This window comes from Anopheles coluzzii, chromosome 3 (assembly GCF_943734685.1).
Source record: "Anopheles coluzzii chromosome 3, AcolN3, whole genome shotgun sequence".
NCBI lineage: Eukaryota > Metazoa > Arthropoda > Insecta > Diptera > Culicidae > Anopheles > Anopheles coluzzii.
This window is the reverse complement of record NC_064671.1, coordinates 10,002,366-10,017,568: the sequence shown is the minus strand read 5'-3', so window position 1 is coordinate 10,017,568 and position 15,203 is coordinate 10,002,366. Positions and strand designations below refer to the sequence as shown.

At 46.9% G+C, this 15,203-nt stretch overlaps 2 protein-coding genes across 6 annotated transcripts in view; both read left to right on the top strand.

The window, feature by feature from the left end:
• LOC120955273 (uncharacterized) overlaps positions 1-15,203 on the top strand; it is a 216,493-nt gene that overhangs the window by 5,421 nt on the left and 195,869 nt on the right. The gene's annotated exons all lie outside the window — the stretch shown is intronic.
• LOC125907234 (uncharacterized) lies at positions 3,165-9,826 on the top strand. Of its 2 annotated transcripts, none has more exons than XM_049608329.1 (2): positions 3,165-5,476; positions 5,617-9,826. In XM_049608329.1, exon 2 carries the CDS (start codon positions 5,732-5,734, stop codon positions 9,401-9,403), a length of 3,672 nt encoding a protein of 1,223 aa, XP_049464286.1. In that variant the 5' UTR covers positions 3,165-5,476; positions 5,617-5,731; the 3' UTR covers positions 9,404-9,826. Both variants share the same exon structure in this region, with proteins under 2 accessions (XP_049464286.1, XP_049464287.1).

The following is a 15,203-nucleotide window of genomic DNA, read 5'->3' as shown; positions in this document are numbered from 1 at the left end:
AAGACCCATTGTTTTCTCCTCCCGCGGTTCCATTTGGTTGGAACGTGTTCGAAAGAGACATGATCGCGCGCACTTGACGGCTTACTTCTCGGCTTGCTTATCACAGGGTCGGCCGTTTTGCGCTGCTGTGACGACACAGACGATTTGCTCGATATACGCGTGGCCGAGGAGGACAGAATTGGTAGTGCACTGGAGTACGCACCGAGCACGTTAAGCTCTGCCCCAATCAGTGAGGGGCCAGTGGTTCGGAAAAGCTTTCCCGAATCATGGATATGGCACACGATCGCCAGGTTTGTCCTCGTACTCGTACTTTTGCGACTTACTGTACTGTGCAAAGAAAGCAACTAACATAACCACTTTAGGAGAATGGAATGGTTTTTAGACCAAGCCTTTAGGATTCAGGAATTCAACAGGTTGAGCGAATCGGAAATGGTGGATTTACACAGGCTTAGAGACTGACCCATCTTTCCCCTTCATCTTCATACACAACGGTACCATTGTATTCCATTTTGCAGGTTAAAAGGAAAACAAAAACACACACACATTTTGCAGGCGCTAAAACCAAAACTTGTAGTTGAAGGTTCGGGACTTGTCGCGTTGTTTGTTCGTTGGTTTAATGTTCAAGTAATGTTGTCGTACGTTTTATTATTTTATCATTCAACTAAGCATTGATCTTCCCAGAGCTCGCGTTTCCGGAAGCCATTGCGTTTGCCTCTCCTTCCCTGGGCGCCAGCGCGGGCATACCGAGTGCTGATGGTCCCACCGTAAGGAAAGATTTTCCGGAATCGTGGATTTGGTATAGCGCGGCCGAGGAAGGGTGCGTACTTTCTTTTTGTTGGTGGTGTTTTTTGTTTGTATTGTTATTATTATGATTTCGATTTGTTCTCCCTCCATTGCTAGTACCTTCTCTATTCTCTATCTCTTTCTTGTATGGTGGAAGATTTAGTAAAACGATTGTGCTATTAATGTGTTTAATATTGTGTAATTATTTGTGGGTAGCGCAAGTGGACCAAAAGGTATAGGAATAGAGTGGACATAGTTTCTTGATAGCAACCACACTTACCATCGATTTGTACAGTATAGTATGTTAACGTAGATTTATAATTTAATTTTCTTGAAAAAGCTTCCGCATTTTAGCGACCTAAGTACGTTTTACAAAAGGCTGATCCCTTGATAATGATGTAAAATGCACGTTTAGACAACATACTCTTCTTGGGTTCGAGTCTTGGTAGTTCATGGCCTCCGCATCAATAAGATTTCTCACAGATTATCATTGCCGAACGTTATGATGGTCTTTTGTATTACGAGGTCCCAACGATCACTGAAAGCTCGATTCCATCCACAGGCACAATAAAGCTGATTAGAACTCAGTTTCATCGTAGGCGTCTAATGTCCACAAATGTGCACAATTTACAGTATTTTCGTAGAGGTCCAGTGCCCCGTACAAAGCTGCACTATGAGGGCGTTCTTGCGCACGCTTCGTTGCAAAAGTATGAACCAACTGTCCTTCCTAGAAAATCCTTCCCAGAATGTTGGCTCTGGAGTAGCATTGCAGCTTTAAAGTTTGTAATTTTTTTTCTCCAACTTTTTGATAATTCGGAACAATCATACCGTTACACCATAGTATCATACTGGGAAAATGTTTCGTTCTACAAAATATCTACTAATAATCAAATACATTCCAATGGAGATATGTGTTCTGTATAAGTTGTCTACGCTCAGCCTAAATCTCCGAGAAGACGTTAGCTCATACATCAGTATCTGGAAATACTAATTCCCATGGGAAATGAAAAGTTGTTGTGTATTACAGAGTCCACACAACAAGAATAAAGGGGAAGTCGAAGCCTCGCACAGGTCTTCTTCCCGCACATATAGCGCTGAGACTAAAACCGGGATTAGGCGCCGCTTCCCAAATGAACGAACCTGTCGTCCGGAAATCTTTCCCAGAGGCCTGGATCTGGAGTAGCTTTCCAGCTCTCGGGTTTGTGCAGTTGTGTTTCTCTATCTTATCTACTCTTTGTCCGTATGGAATATAATCATGCAGCTAGCAACATGTATAGTGCAACCCTTCAGGCAACGGAATGTCCACTAACACTCAAACTTATTCAAAAGCAGACGATTCTTTACTGTGCGAGATGCCAGCATGTCCTTTTTCCATGTTATGTGCTAGTGATGTTTCCAACCTTTATCTTAACCCCATCTCTCGGTCGCCGTCTACTCTTCGCGCAGAGTATTACATGCCATTCCATAGGGCGGGAATGGAAGGAATACCGATGGTGCAAATGGCTGCCATTCCAGTAGCAGATGTATATTTTGCGGAATCGGAGGTTGATTCTGGCCCTCCAGCATCACCGGCACTGGTGACTCGCAAAGAGTTCCCCGAAACGTGGCTGTGGCAAACGATCGCTTCGGCAAGGTGGGCTATGCGTTACATTTCATTAAAGTTTTGTTTCCCTTACTGTTTGCTTGACACTACACTCGTGATGTGGGGAGGGGTATGGGTAGTTCAGCGCATGGTTTTGTAAGATAAACGCAACTCTTTGATCGTAAGACGGGAGAATGATCCTCTCTGGGCACTGGTTCTTATCATCTGCACGCGATTATTCTTCTCTGCACTCGACACTATTCTACTTCCAGGCTTTGTAGATTTCGAATTCGTTAGTCCTGACTCTCTCCATATCTTCTAGAAGTGGAAACCAGTTGTTCGCTTAATCAACTTATTCATAGCTCTATTTCTTGATCATCGTGTCCTCTTCGCACAGGTCCTTTCGTATTGTACTTCCATCGGGCGGGCCTTCCTGGTATGATGATGCCGATGGCAGCTAGTGCAAGCGTTGTGACACGAGTTGCTCCAGTAGCAAAATTTGGTGCAGGCGCCTTTGCTCCTGTACAATCGGCACCGGTTCGCAAAGAGTTCCCCGAAACGTGGCTGTGGCAAACGATCGCTCCAGCAAGGTGGGCTATGCGCTGTTCCTTTCTTTGTCTGCCGATTTCCCTTTCCTCACCAATTGCTTAACATTCCACTCGTTCAAGGCAAGGCCGTGCATGACTACGTGGGTCAGCTAACATGTTGTGTTCGTAAATCAGGAGAGCTGTTCCTGTTTGTTTTGTGCATCATTTGTTGTACTAAACTAAATTATATACAAATCATTCGCTACTGTTGTTTATACATAAGAGTTAGGATCGGCGGAGGAGATTGCATGAAAGAGAGTTCAGCAATAATACAAGCAATGCCATAATTAGAGTGCCATAATTTGGCGGCCATCAACGCGTTGGTTGGTGTGCGTGAGAGGGCAACGGATGAAAGGTGATCGCCCGAACAGCGGGAACCTTCTTCTTCCACGAACGGCAACGGCAGCGATCGGACGCGCGCAATCCGTCTAGGTTTAAGTTAGTCGTTAAAATAAATTTATGTGAAGAAAAATACCGCAACGTCCAGCCCTAGATTGATCATATGGTGCCGTGACCAGGATTGAAAACCTTTTTCGAAAAGCGCTAAGTGAAAAGATTTATTCGTTGAGCATTTTTTTTGTTTCGTTTTGTGATTTAGTGCGTACCGTGCAAAGGAACTATCGTTAATACGTGTTTGAGTGTACGAACTTTGGCGGCCAGTAAATGTGAAATTTCAACCTGCAAAGGGACAATCGTGCCGTTTATTACTCGTCATTGATTGCGTGTCCGCGTCTCCGTCGTATTCAGTCCGTTGCCAACAAGACAGACTAACTACCGCCTTCTTCGGCGTCTTGCCACGGCCATCGTAAAAGCTATAAGAAGCGTTCTACCGCAGCCATCGCGTTTTTGGATACAATTCAGCGATTCACCGCAGTCGCGTAAAAAAAGCTGTGAGGCGTCTTGCCTTTATTATAATATAAGATTTCGTTCGTCTTTGAATCGTGTAACGTCTTGTTACAAAGAACACTAAAGTTAAGTTACTGTCCAATCCGTTGAACATTAGTGTGAGAAAACGTCAGCTTATCTTCCGTGTCGCAACCGGTTGTTTTCGCGCGTGTGATATCCGTCTTCGTAATCGTGTGTTTCCCGCCAGTCGCAGTTTGGAACAGCCATCCGTCATCATCTGTGTGTGTTTCCCTGCCATCGTCATTGCAACTGTTTTCCCGAATCCTGCCATCTCAACAGGTCAAGTATAAAGATGACCGAAATTGCGAGCCTAAGACAACGGTTGAATTCTTTATTCACGAAGCTGAAACGAAATGAGGTTTTCATAGCGAACTTCCAGCCTGAACAACACAAGCATCTCGTGCCTGTCAGGCTCCAAACGATTGAAGGTATGGAAAAGGAGTTTGAAACGGCTCATACGCAATTGTGTTTGTTAGCGCCCAGTGAAGCTGAGAAGCTAGAAGAAGAGGAGTTGATGGATAATTTTGAGGAAAGGTTCATAGCTATGAAAAGCGCCATGCTATCGCACATGCCTACTCAAACAGCTCAAGCCGTTAGCTCTGAGCTTGGCTCAAGCCACGCTCAAAACCCAAGCCACTCTCCCATTCAAAACCACGTTAAATTACCAGCCATCTCTTTGCCCGAATTTAACGGTGATATAATGCACTGGATGGCATTTCATGATACCTTTGAAGCATTAGTTCATAACAATGCAAGCGTTTTGGATATTCAAAAATTCCATTATTTGAGAGCTTCATTAACTGGTGAGGCCGCTAGATTGATAGAGTCGATCCCATTGTGCGCATCGAATTACTCCATCGCATGGCAGGAGCTCAAGGAGCGATTCTCAAATGAATACCTTCTGCAAAAGATGCACTTTAAGCAAATGTTCGGCATCCCACAATTACGAAAAGAATCGTCAGCTGACTTGCATAGATTGGTAGATGAATTTAATCGGCATGTAAAAATGATTCAAAAGCTAGGAGAGCCAACCGACCAATGGAGCTCAATGTTAGAATATGTTTTGTGCTCCAAACTACCAGCGGAAACTCTTACACATTGGGAAGACAAGGCAGCTAGCATGAAAAAGCCAACATATGAGGCGTTAATAGAATTTCTGCAGAGAAGAATGAAAACATTAGACTCTGTTTATATGAGTAAATCTGCGGATGTAAGCTCTACATCGGTGCCTGCCGTAAGGCCTTCTTCGCATCTTTCGTACTATTCGTACACCGCAAATAATACCAAACGATGTCCTTGCTGTCGACTAGATCACTTATTATGGTACTGTAACCAATTTATGCGACTTCCGCAATCTGAGCGCCTTCAGATAGTGCGAGCGAAGAGTCTCTGCATTAATTGTTTAAGAGTCGACCACAGCATGAAAGATTGTCCTTCGACCAATCGGTGCAAACATTGCAACCAGCAACATCATTCTTTATTGCACTCCTTTGATTTTGTACGCCGGCAGCACACCCACGACCGAACACTACATACTAGCCCTCAGGTAGCTCCTAGCGCTTCATTTAACAGCACAGCAGCATTGGAAAACGAAAACCGAGCAGCGGACCAACGAGAGGTATTCTTACTCACTACTATTGTCATTGTTGTGGATGCGTTTGGCAATCACCATCCAGCAAGAGCATTATTAGATAGTGCATCACAACCTAACCTAATAAGCAAAAGATTGGCAAAATTAATAGGTCTACCTACTTCCAGATTGGACATTGACGTTAAAGGTGCTGGTTGTGCTACGACGAGGGTGCGGGAGTCCGTGTATGCTGAAATTCGATCTCGCACCAGCCAATTTTCTTGTGGAGTAAATTTCCTGCTAATGGATGAAGTAGCTGCAAAACTTCCTTCCCACCACATTAATATAAGCCGCTGGAACATTCCGCCTGGACTATCCCTGGCGGACCCTCATTTTAATCAGGCCGAATCAATAGATATGATAATCGGAGCAGAGCATTTTTACACCTTTTTTCCAACTGCAGAGCGTATTTATCTGGCAGATAAATTACCAATACTGATCAACAGCGTGTTTGGGTGGCTTGTAGTCGGTCCAGCCAGCGAGGAGGTCGTTAATCCTCACTCAAACCCAACACGAGTATCAATGGTTTCTTTAGAAGAAAAAATAGAGCAGTTTTGGAAGGCAGAGGAGCTACATGCATGCGAACCATATTCAGTAGAAGAAAAGCATTGCGAAGAGCTGTATAGATCGAAGACTGGAAGAAATAGTGACGGACGATACGTGGTGCAGATGCCTAAACATCCAGAGTTCTCGGTACGCTTGGGCGAGTCAAAAGGCCAGGCGTTGCGCCGATTCTACTCATTAGAAAAGCGCCTATCCCGAAATTCGCAATTGAAGAAGGAGTATCATGCCTTCATGCAAGAATATATAGATCTCGGACACATGCAGCCTGTTAATGAAAATGCGTCAAGCCCAACGAAAACCTTTTATCTGCCTCATCACCCAGTCATAAAGGAGAGCAGTTCCACTACTAAGGTGAGAGTAGTCTTTGACGGCTCCGCGAAAACATCTACAGGCTACTCCCTCAACGAAGCACTATGTGTGGGACCTATAGTGCAAGATGAGCTGTTGGACATTATTTTGCGTTTTCGCACCTATTTTGTGGCCTTAGTCGGAGATATCGAAAAAATGTACCGTCAAATCCTCTTGCATGAAGATGACCGCGCATTAGTGAGAATATTGTTTCGATTCTCATCAACATCACCAGTAAAAGAGTATGAACTGAATACTGTCACATACGGTTTGGCTCCTTCCTCTTTCCTAGCTACGCGCACCTTGCTTCAATTAGTGCAGGACGAAGGAAGCAATTACCCTCTTGCTAGTCGTGCGATTCGCAATTTCTACGTAGATGACTTCATTGGCGGGGCATCATCTGTTGAGGAAGCTATACAGCTCCGATCGGAGCTAACTGGAATGATGCTAAAGGGCGGCTTTCCATTACGAAAGTGGACCTCAAATCGTTTGGAGGTTTTGCAAGAGCTCGATGCTTCTCAAATCGGAACCAAATCATCACTGCAGTTTGATACCGACGAAACTATAAAAGCCCTAGGTGTCTGCTGGGAACCTGAGCGCGATAATTTATGCTTTGCATCAAGCATCAAGCCACTGCAGTTACCCTCTACTAAACGGAGCATTTGTTCGGAGATAGCTCGATTATTTGACCCGTTGGGTCTTATCGCTCCTGTCGTAGTGCGAGCAAAAATAATGATGCAGCAGCTTTGGGCGCTATCGATTGGCTGGGATGAGACTGTACCAGAGTCATTTGGGCTGAAATGGAAAGATTTTTATGAGAAGTTGGAGATTCTGACTTGCTATAGAATCGAACGATACTGTTTCGCCTTACGATCGAATGTGCAACTGCACATATTTACTGATGCTTCAGAGTCGGCATATGGCTCATGCGTTTATGCAAGGTGCGAGGATGCCGAGGGGAATATTAAAATATCTTTGCTTGCATCGAAATCTAGAGTAGCTCCATTGAAGCGTATAAGCCTGCCTCGTTTAGAACTCTGCGGTGCCGTATTAGGGGCTCATCTGTACGAGCACATTGCCAAAGCCATTCAGCTTCCTGTGCAGTCGGTACATTTCTGGTCCGATTCCAGTATTACACTACATTGGATCAAAGCAGCTCCAAATACCTGGAAAACATATGTGGCAAATAGAGTAGCAGACATTCAACAATGTACGAAGGGCCACACATGGAGGCATGTACCTGGACAGCAGAACCCGGCTGATCTCGTTTCGCGGGGCATGACGGCACCCGATTTTATAAAAAGCAGCATTTGGATCTCTGGGCCAGCTTGGCTGGCGCTACCTTCTAATGAATGGCCTACATCTGAACCTCTACTACCGACCGGTATCGAAAAGGAAACGCGTTTGCTAGTTGCTGTTGCCAGCGCATCGCCTGCAGTTAACCCTTGGTTCAAAAGGTGGTCATCATACTCCCAATTACTGCACATTATTGCATACTGCAAGCGATTTATAAAGAATCTAAGGCTTAAGGCTAGAACGAAGCCTGCTGGTGACCCGGTATCCATCGTATTGACACCAGAGCAGAATGAGGAGGCAAAGGCATTTCTGGTCAAGACTGCTCAAGACGATGCCTTCCGAAACGAAATTTCAGCCCTTCGGAACGGCCAACCTATAAAGAAAAACTCGCCGATTAGGAATCTCAACCCGTTTTTGGACAACCAAGGTGTGCTTAGAGTCGGAGGAAGGTTAAACTTAGCTGATTTGCCGTTCCAGTCAAAGCATCCTGCTCTCCTTCCAAAGGGGCATCCGTTTACACGCAACATAGTGGTTCACTATCACTGGAAACTACTTCATGCTGGAGGGCGAAATCTCATCAGCAACATAAGAGAGGAGTTTTGGCCTTTGGATGCTCGACGATTAGTTAGAAGCATAACGCGGGAATGTTTCCGGTGTTTTCGGTCGGATCCCTTTATCGCATGCCAGCGAATTGGACAACTACCCGCATCCAGAGTGACACCTAGCCGACCTTTCAGCAACGTAGGAATCGACTACGCCGGCCCATTTTATTTAAAACCGGTACACAGAAGGGCAGCCGCCTGCAAGGCTTATCTCTGCCTTTTTGTGTGTTTCGCTACAAAGGCGGTACATCTCGAGCTGGTATGTGACTTGTCTACATCAGCCTTTTTAGCAGCGCTACGAAGATTCATTGCTCGCCGTGGTAAGCCGTGTCACATTCACTCGGATAACGGAAAAAACTTCGAAGGAGCTAGTAACGAAATAACAGAATTGGCATCGCTCATCGCTAGAAAGGAAGAAGAACAGCAAGTAAATGAGTTCTGCACGTCCCAAGGCATATCATGGCACTTTAATCCCCCAAGGGCTCCTCATTTCGGCGGACTGTGGGAATCTGCGGTGAAGGTAGCAAAAAGACATCTGTATCGTATCCTCGGTGCATCTCGTTTGTCATTTGAAGATCTTTATACGATACTAACACAAATCGAAGCGGTCATGAATTCGCGACCGTTGCTTCCTCTTTCAGAAAATCCTGATGAACTGGCGGCGCTAACTCCGGGCCACTTTCTGATCGGCACCTCCATGCAAGCACTTCCCGAACCCAACTTGTGTGACGTTCCCTTAAACCGGTTGGAGCACTATTGGAAGCTACAAGCCTACGTGCAGCGTTTCTGGGTCCACTGGAAAGGCGAATATTTGCAGGAGCTGCAAAAGGACACGGTGGGACATGAACAGAATCCTCAGTTCACGATAGGCAGGATGGTCATTCTCATCGATGAACTGTTACCCGCAACCCGATGGCCTTTGGCACGTATTGTTGAGACGCATGCTGGAAGGGACGGAATAACGAGAGTAGTATCTGTGCGCACCAGTAAGGGTATATACAAACGTCCCATAACAAAAATATGCCTGTTACCGATACCATCGTCAATAGACAACGCAGCTTCAGAGGAGGTTGATTTGAGCAAAGAGAAATTGATAGGAGAATAGTTTGATAGCGCTGAATGCACGTGCAGCAGTCTGTATTTTTGGTTGCACCGTTCTGACGGGAGTTTGTTGTGTTGTGCTTGTTCCGGTAGCAATCGATTTGTTGATATGCCATATCAAGGGGGGGGAGGATGTTTATACATAAGAGTTAGGATCGGCGGAGGAGATTGCATGAAAGAGAGTTCAGCAATAATACAAGCAATGCCATAATTAGAGTGCCATAATTTGGCGGCCATCAACGCGTTGGTTGGTGTGCGTGAGAGGGCAACGGATGAAAGGTGATCGCCCGAACAGCGGGAACCTTCTTCTTCCACGAACGGCAACGGCAGCGATCGGACGCGCGCAATCCGTCTAGGTTTAAGTTAGTCGTTAAAATAAATTTATGTGAAGAAAAATACCGCAACGTCCAGCCCTAGATTGATCAACTGTGACTCTGATACAGTCTCTCAAAACAAGTGTCCAGCGTTTTTGTCCTCAAATTCTCTGGACTTGTATATTAGCATATGCCCTAAAAAGGGAGCTTTTTTATAGCGCAATCGTTTTCACGCTATGTGAATGTTGCGTAGTCACTACGATTAATCACAAATCCGTTTCTCGATCACCATGGTCGTCACTCTTTGCGCAGAGCGTTTCAGATATGTCTCGCTAATGATGCCCATGGCAGCTTTTGGGACCAGTATCAGTCTACGATCCGGTCCAGTTACAAGGCCTTTTAGCGGGCTCGCGGCACCGGGAAGGGCACCGGTCCGTGCTTCCGCACCTGCTCCAGTTCGTAAAGAGTTCCCCGAAACGTGGCTATGGCAAACGATCGCTCCAGCAAGGTGCGTTACCTTTCTTTGCATATCGGTTTACCTTTTCCTCGTCGTTTGCTTGACACTACACTCGTGCTGTAAGGGATCAAGCCGTGCATGATGATGTCAGACAGCTAATACTTTGTGTTCGTAAATCAGGGGAATGTTTGTGGTTATGTTTCGGATCATTATTTGTACTAAACCTGTTACCACAGCCAGTAGTTATAAACACATCATTCGTGAACGATTCTCATGCAGTCCCCCCAATCGTGCTGATGCCGATGGCAGCTATGGGATATACTGTAACATCTGCCGTTGTAAAAAGGCCTTTCAGTAGGCCTCGCGTTTTAGCACCTGCTCCAGTTCGTAAAGAGTTCCCCGAAACCTGGCTGTGGCAAACGATCTCAAGGTGGGCTATGCGCGTTTCCTTTTCTCTGCACTCCAGTATATCTACCTTCACTTTTTATTGGTCACTTGGAAAAAAGAATAGTTTATTTGAACCACGCTATCAACACCTTGCACTTCCAGTTGCATTTCTTTGGATTGGGCCACCATGTAGGATTTTATGTTATTGTATCTAACTATTTGCAGAAAAGCATTATTATCTTGAAGACATGTTCTTCCTGGAGTCGGCAGTGAGTGCAGGAATCGATGTACCCAGGCCAGAAATGATCTCGTTTGATCGCGCGTCTGATGCGATTCCTCAGGTCGCAATGCCAGCTGAGGCTCCGGTAACCATCCGGAGAGACTTTGTCGAAACGTGGCTCTGGCTGTCGAGTGTCAGGTTCGTTTCTAAGCTTTCACTGTAGATCCTTTGTTGTAGAGTTTGTTAGCTGTTGTCCCACGATTTATTACGGTTCGTAAGGGGTCCTCGTTTTCTATCATGGATGTGCATGTACTCGTACTCCATAATCGATCGAAATCATATCGTATACTCGTCCATTAAAACATACCCCTTGTGTCGTCTATGTAAATGTGTCTATATGTGTGTGTGTGTTTGTCTTCAAAACCAGTGCCGTTAGCTCCCATCCAAGAGAATCCTTTCTTGTATAACACCATGAACAATAAGCCAAATGCAGTGGTAGTGGCACCCGCCTTCCGACAGGCCCAACGATTTGGTGGGTCACACATTCCCGCTATTCTGCCTATCTGCCTGCGCACATCTGTAAGAAAAACATTTCCCGACCGTTGGCTCTGGGAAGGTGAAGACTCTGGGTATGTACTGTAGAGCTATTGGCGCGTGATCGCTTTCGTTTGGACAAGTTTTGGGGGGGTGGGCTGTTTGCAGTGTGATCTTGATGGGGCGGAAACAATCGAAACAAAAACAAAAGCTGGTTCCATGATCCTATTGCAGGTTGTTCTCTCAATCATCACAAAGCATTATTAATAATCAAACTTCTTTCATATCGGTTTTTGTTAAAGATTTTATTGTGGACAACATTTCGAATCGTTTTTATGCGGCTAGACCCGTAGCGCTTAGTGCGTTTGCTAAAGGCACTGCCCCAGTGGTGAAGTTGAGCTATGATTCGGGCAGCCCTGCTCCTGCTCCGGTTGTGCCGGTGCGCAAAGAGTTCCCCGAGACTTGGCTCTGGCAGACCATAGCTGCTGAAAGGTTCGAGAAGTCCTTTTTGCTTTTCTTTTCTTCTTTCTGTAGCCGACACTTTCGAGTTGGGGAGGAAGTAGTAGTCCTTGTAGCTTGACGAGTAGTTGAGGCCCCGGTTTTGTAGAGTAATGCTGTGTGTTTCGTCTGTGTTGGGTTGTTTGGTTAGTCTGTACTGCAGCAGATACGATGTTAGATGTCATCTTCAAGGTGTACGGAATATTGCAAAACACTAAGAAGGATGTAATGATGGCGCACCGAGTATTTCTCATACATGCATTCACAACATCCGGCACAACGTATTCCTCTTTCGACGATCTACTCTATCCCTCTCACTATCTCTCTCCTTCTGAGCAAAGAACTGTCTGCGATGTGTTGCCAATTGGGGACCTGCCCAGCGCTTTTCACTCCGCCCCAAACGTTATTGAAGTTTGCCATTTCCATCAATCCTCACTCCATTTCACCATCTTTCCCATTCCCATTGGATTCACACATACTTCCAGCCAACAATACGTTGCCCGAGGTACCGATCTATAAGTTTCACCGCGCACCGAACGGTACCGTGCTGTACACGACGATCGAAAAGCCACGTGCGCAGAAGCAACACCACGTGCTGGTAACGAACACGCGGCCCCCGTTGGCCGGTCCGTTCGCGTTCAGTCGCATTCCGCGACCGCACCGTGACATTCCGCGCCTCTTCCTGTCGCAGGAAATTCAAAACACTTGGCTTTTTGACAATACCTACTCCGGGTAAATATTCTGATTCACGGTGGCAGCCGCTCCCAACCACAACAATGTTTTTGTTTTGTAACCAATCTAAAAAAAAACAACAACAACCTCCCACTGCTAAACAGCTGCAGTTGTGCTAGTGAGCTGTGCTTGCGAACAGTTGTACTACTCATTAACAATGCTACTATTACCATGGTTACGAGCTAACTGGAAGCCGGCCGTGTGTGTGGACGCCTTCTCTCGGTTTGCTCGCAACGAAGATGTTTGTGTGGATATTTGGGTACGATCAGGTCGTCAAGATCTTCTGCTGAAACCCTTAACTCACCACAGCGAGACGTCAGGATCGTCTTCACCCCAAAAAGCACAAACTTTAATGTTTCACCAACGTTTTGAAGTTTTGTTGAAATTTGTCACAGGTTTTTCTGGCTGGAGTTTATTAAAAAACACACACACGTTCATCATGCTTCTTGGAAATGCGTTACGAAATTCATTACATAAATGCGGTGAGGCCTAACTCGGTGGGGAGATATTCATCCTTCTCATAATACCATTGGGTTTCTTCATGTAATACTAACCTCACGATTGGGGCCATTGAGAGTGTGCTTGGTAATGCGGTGGAATGGGCTTTGCTTGTATTGTGCTTCCCCGGATAACCCGTTTTAAACTCCTAACTCTTGCCATATATTTCCCTGCTACCAATGCTAAATGTCGCTACTTTCCCCCCCAAAAAAAACAGCTTCAGTGGAGAGAAGACGCTGCAGAAGAAGGTCCCCGATACGATCACGTCCTGGATCATTACTGGCTTTTCGGTGAATCCAATCTACGGTCTGGGCCTTACGCAGCAGCCTCGCAAGCTGAACGTGTTCCTGCCATTCTTCGTCTCAACGAACCTGCCGTACTCGGTCAAGCGGGGCGAGGTGGTCGCCATTCCGATCGTTGTGTTTAACTACATGGAGGATGATCAGACGGCCGAGGTGGTGCTGCACAACGATGAGCAGGAGTTTGAGTTTGCTGACGTGGAGAATGAAGTTGTTGAGTCGAATAGTAAGTTCAAATCCCTATTGAATCCTCATCTCTCGTGTATTTTACGTTGTTGCTCTTCTTTATTTTCGTAGAAGTTGAACTATTCCGTCAGAAGCGACTGGACATTGCCTCAAACACCGGCAAGTCGGTCTCGTTCATGGTGAAACCGAAGAAGCTTGGCCACATCACGATCAAGGTGACGGCCAAAACGAAGATCGCCGGTGATGCGGTTGAGCGTCAGCTGCTGGTCGAACCGGAAGGTCTGCCCCAGTTCATCAACAAGGCCGCCTTTATTGATCTGCGCGCAGCACCAGAACTGACCAAGACGTTCGAGGTGGAAATCCCCAAGAACGCTGTCCCAGACTCGACCCGCATTGAGGTGGCCGTGATTGGCGATGTGATGGGCTCGACCATACAGAACCTGGACTCGCTGATCCGCATGCCGTACGGTTGCGGCGAGCAGAACATGCTCAACTTTGTGCCGAACATTGTCGTGCTGGACTACCTGAAGGCCACCAACAAGCTGACGGCCAACATCGAGGCCAAGGCGAAGAAGTTCATGGAGGCGGGCTATCAGCGGGAGCTGGGCTACAAGCACCGTGACGGTTCGTTCAGTGCGTTCGGTGAGAACGATAAGAGCGGCAGCACCTGGCTGACGGCGTTCGTTGCGCGATCGTTCAAGCAGGCGGCCAACCACATCACGATCGATGAAGGCGTGATCGACAAATCGCTGGAATGGTTGAGCGATCATCAGGCACCGAACGGTAGCTTCCCGGAGGTGGGTGTCGTATCGCACAAGGACATGCAGGGTGGATCCGGCTCGGGTGTTGCCCTTACCGCGTACACACTGATCGCTTTCCTGGAGAACATTAACCTGGTGGATAAGTACAAGAACACGATCAACAAGGCGATCGATTACGTGTACCGCAATACGGAATCGTTGGACGATACCTACGCACTGGCACTGGCAGCGTACGCACTCCAGCTTGCCGATCACTCGTCGAAGGGTTTGATCCTGAGCAAGCTGGACACGAAGGCAACGACCGACAGTGATTCGAAGTGGTGGCACAAACCGATCCCCGAGACGGAACAGAAGAACCCGTGGTACAGCCGACCCAACTCGGTGAACGTCGAGATGAGTGCGTACGGTATGTTGGCCTTCCTGGAGGCTGGCCTCGACACGGACGCCCTGCCGATCATGAAGTGGCTGATTGGGCAGCGTAACGACAAAGGTGGCTTCCAGTCGACGCAGGACACGGTCGTGGGGCTGCAGGCACTTGCCAAGCTGGCCGCCAAGATCACATCGCCCAACAATGACGTCACGCTGACGGCAAAGATCAATGAAAATCAGGAAAAGCGCATGACGGTAAACGCGGAGAATGGTATGATCCTGCAGAAGTTTGAGCTACCGTCGGCTGCCCGCAACATCGAGATTCAGGCCACGGGCAGTGGTTTTGCCGTGGTGCAGCTGTCCTATAAGTACAACATGAATGTGACCGGCGAGTGGCCACGGTTTGTGCTCGATCCGCAGGTGAACGCGAACACCAATCCAGACTATCTGCATCTGTCGGTGTGTGCGAGCTTTGTACCGTCGGCCGGACAGAACGTGTCGAACATGGCTGTGATGGAGGTGGGCTTCCCGAGCGGGTTTACTGCGGAC

Excerpts from the sequence above, each read along its gene's own strand:
- LOC125907234 (XM_049608329.1), top strand. The coding sequence starts at position 5,732 with ATGGATGAAGTAGCTGCAAAACTTCCTTCCCACCACATTAATATAAGC.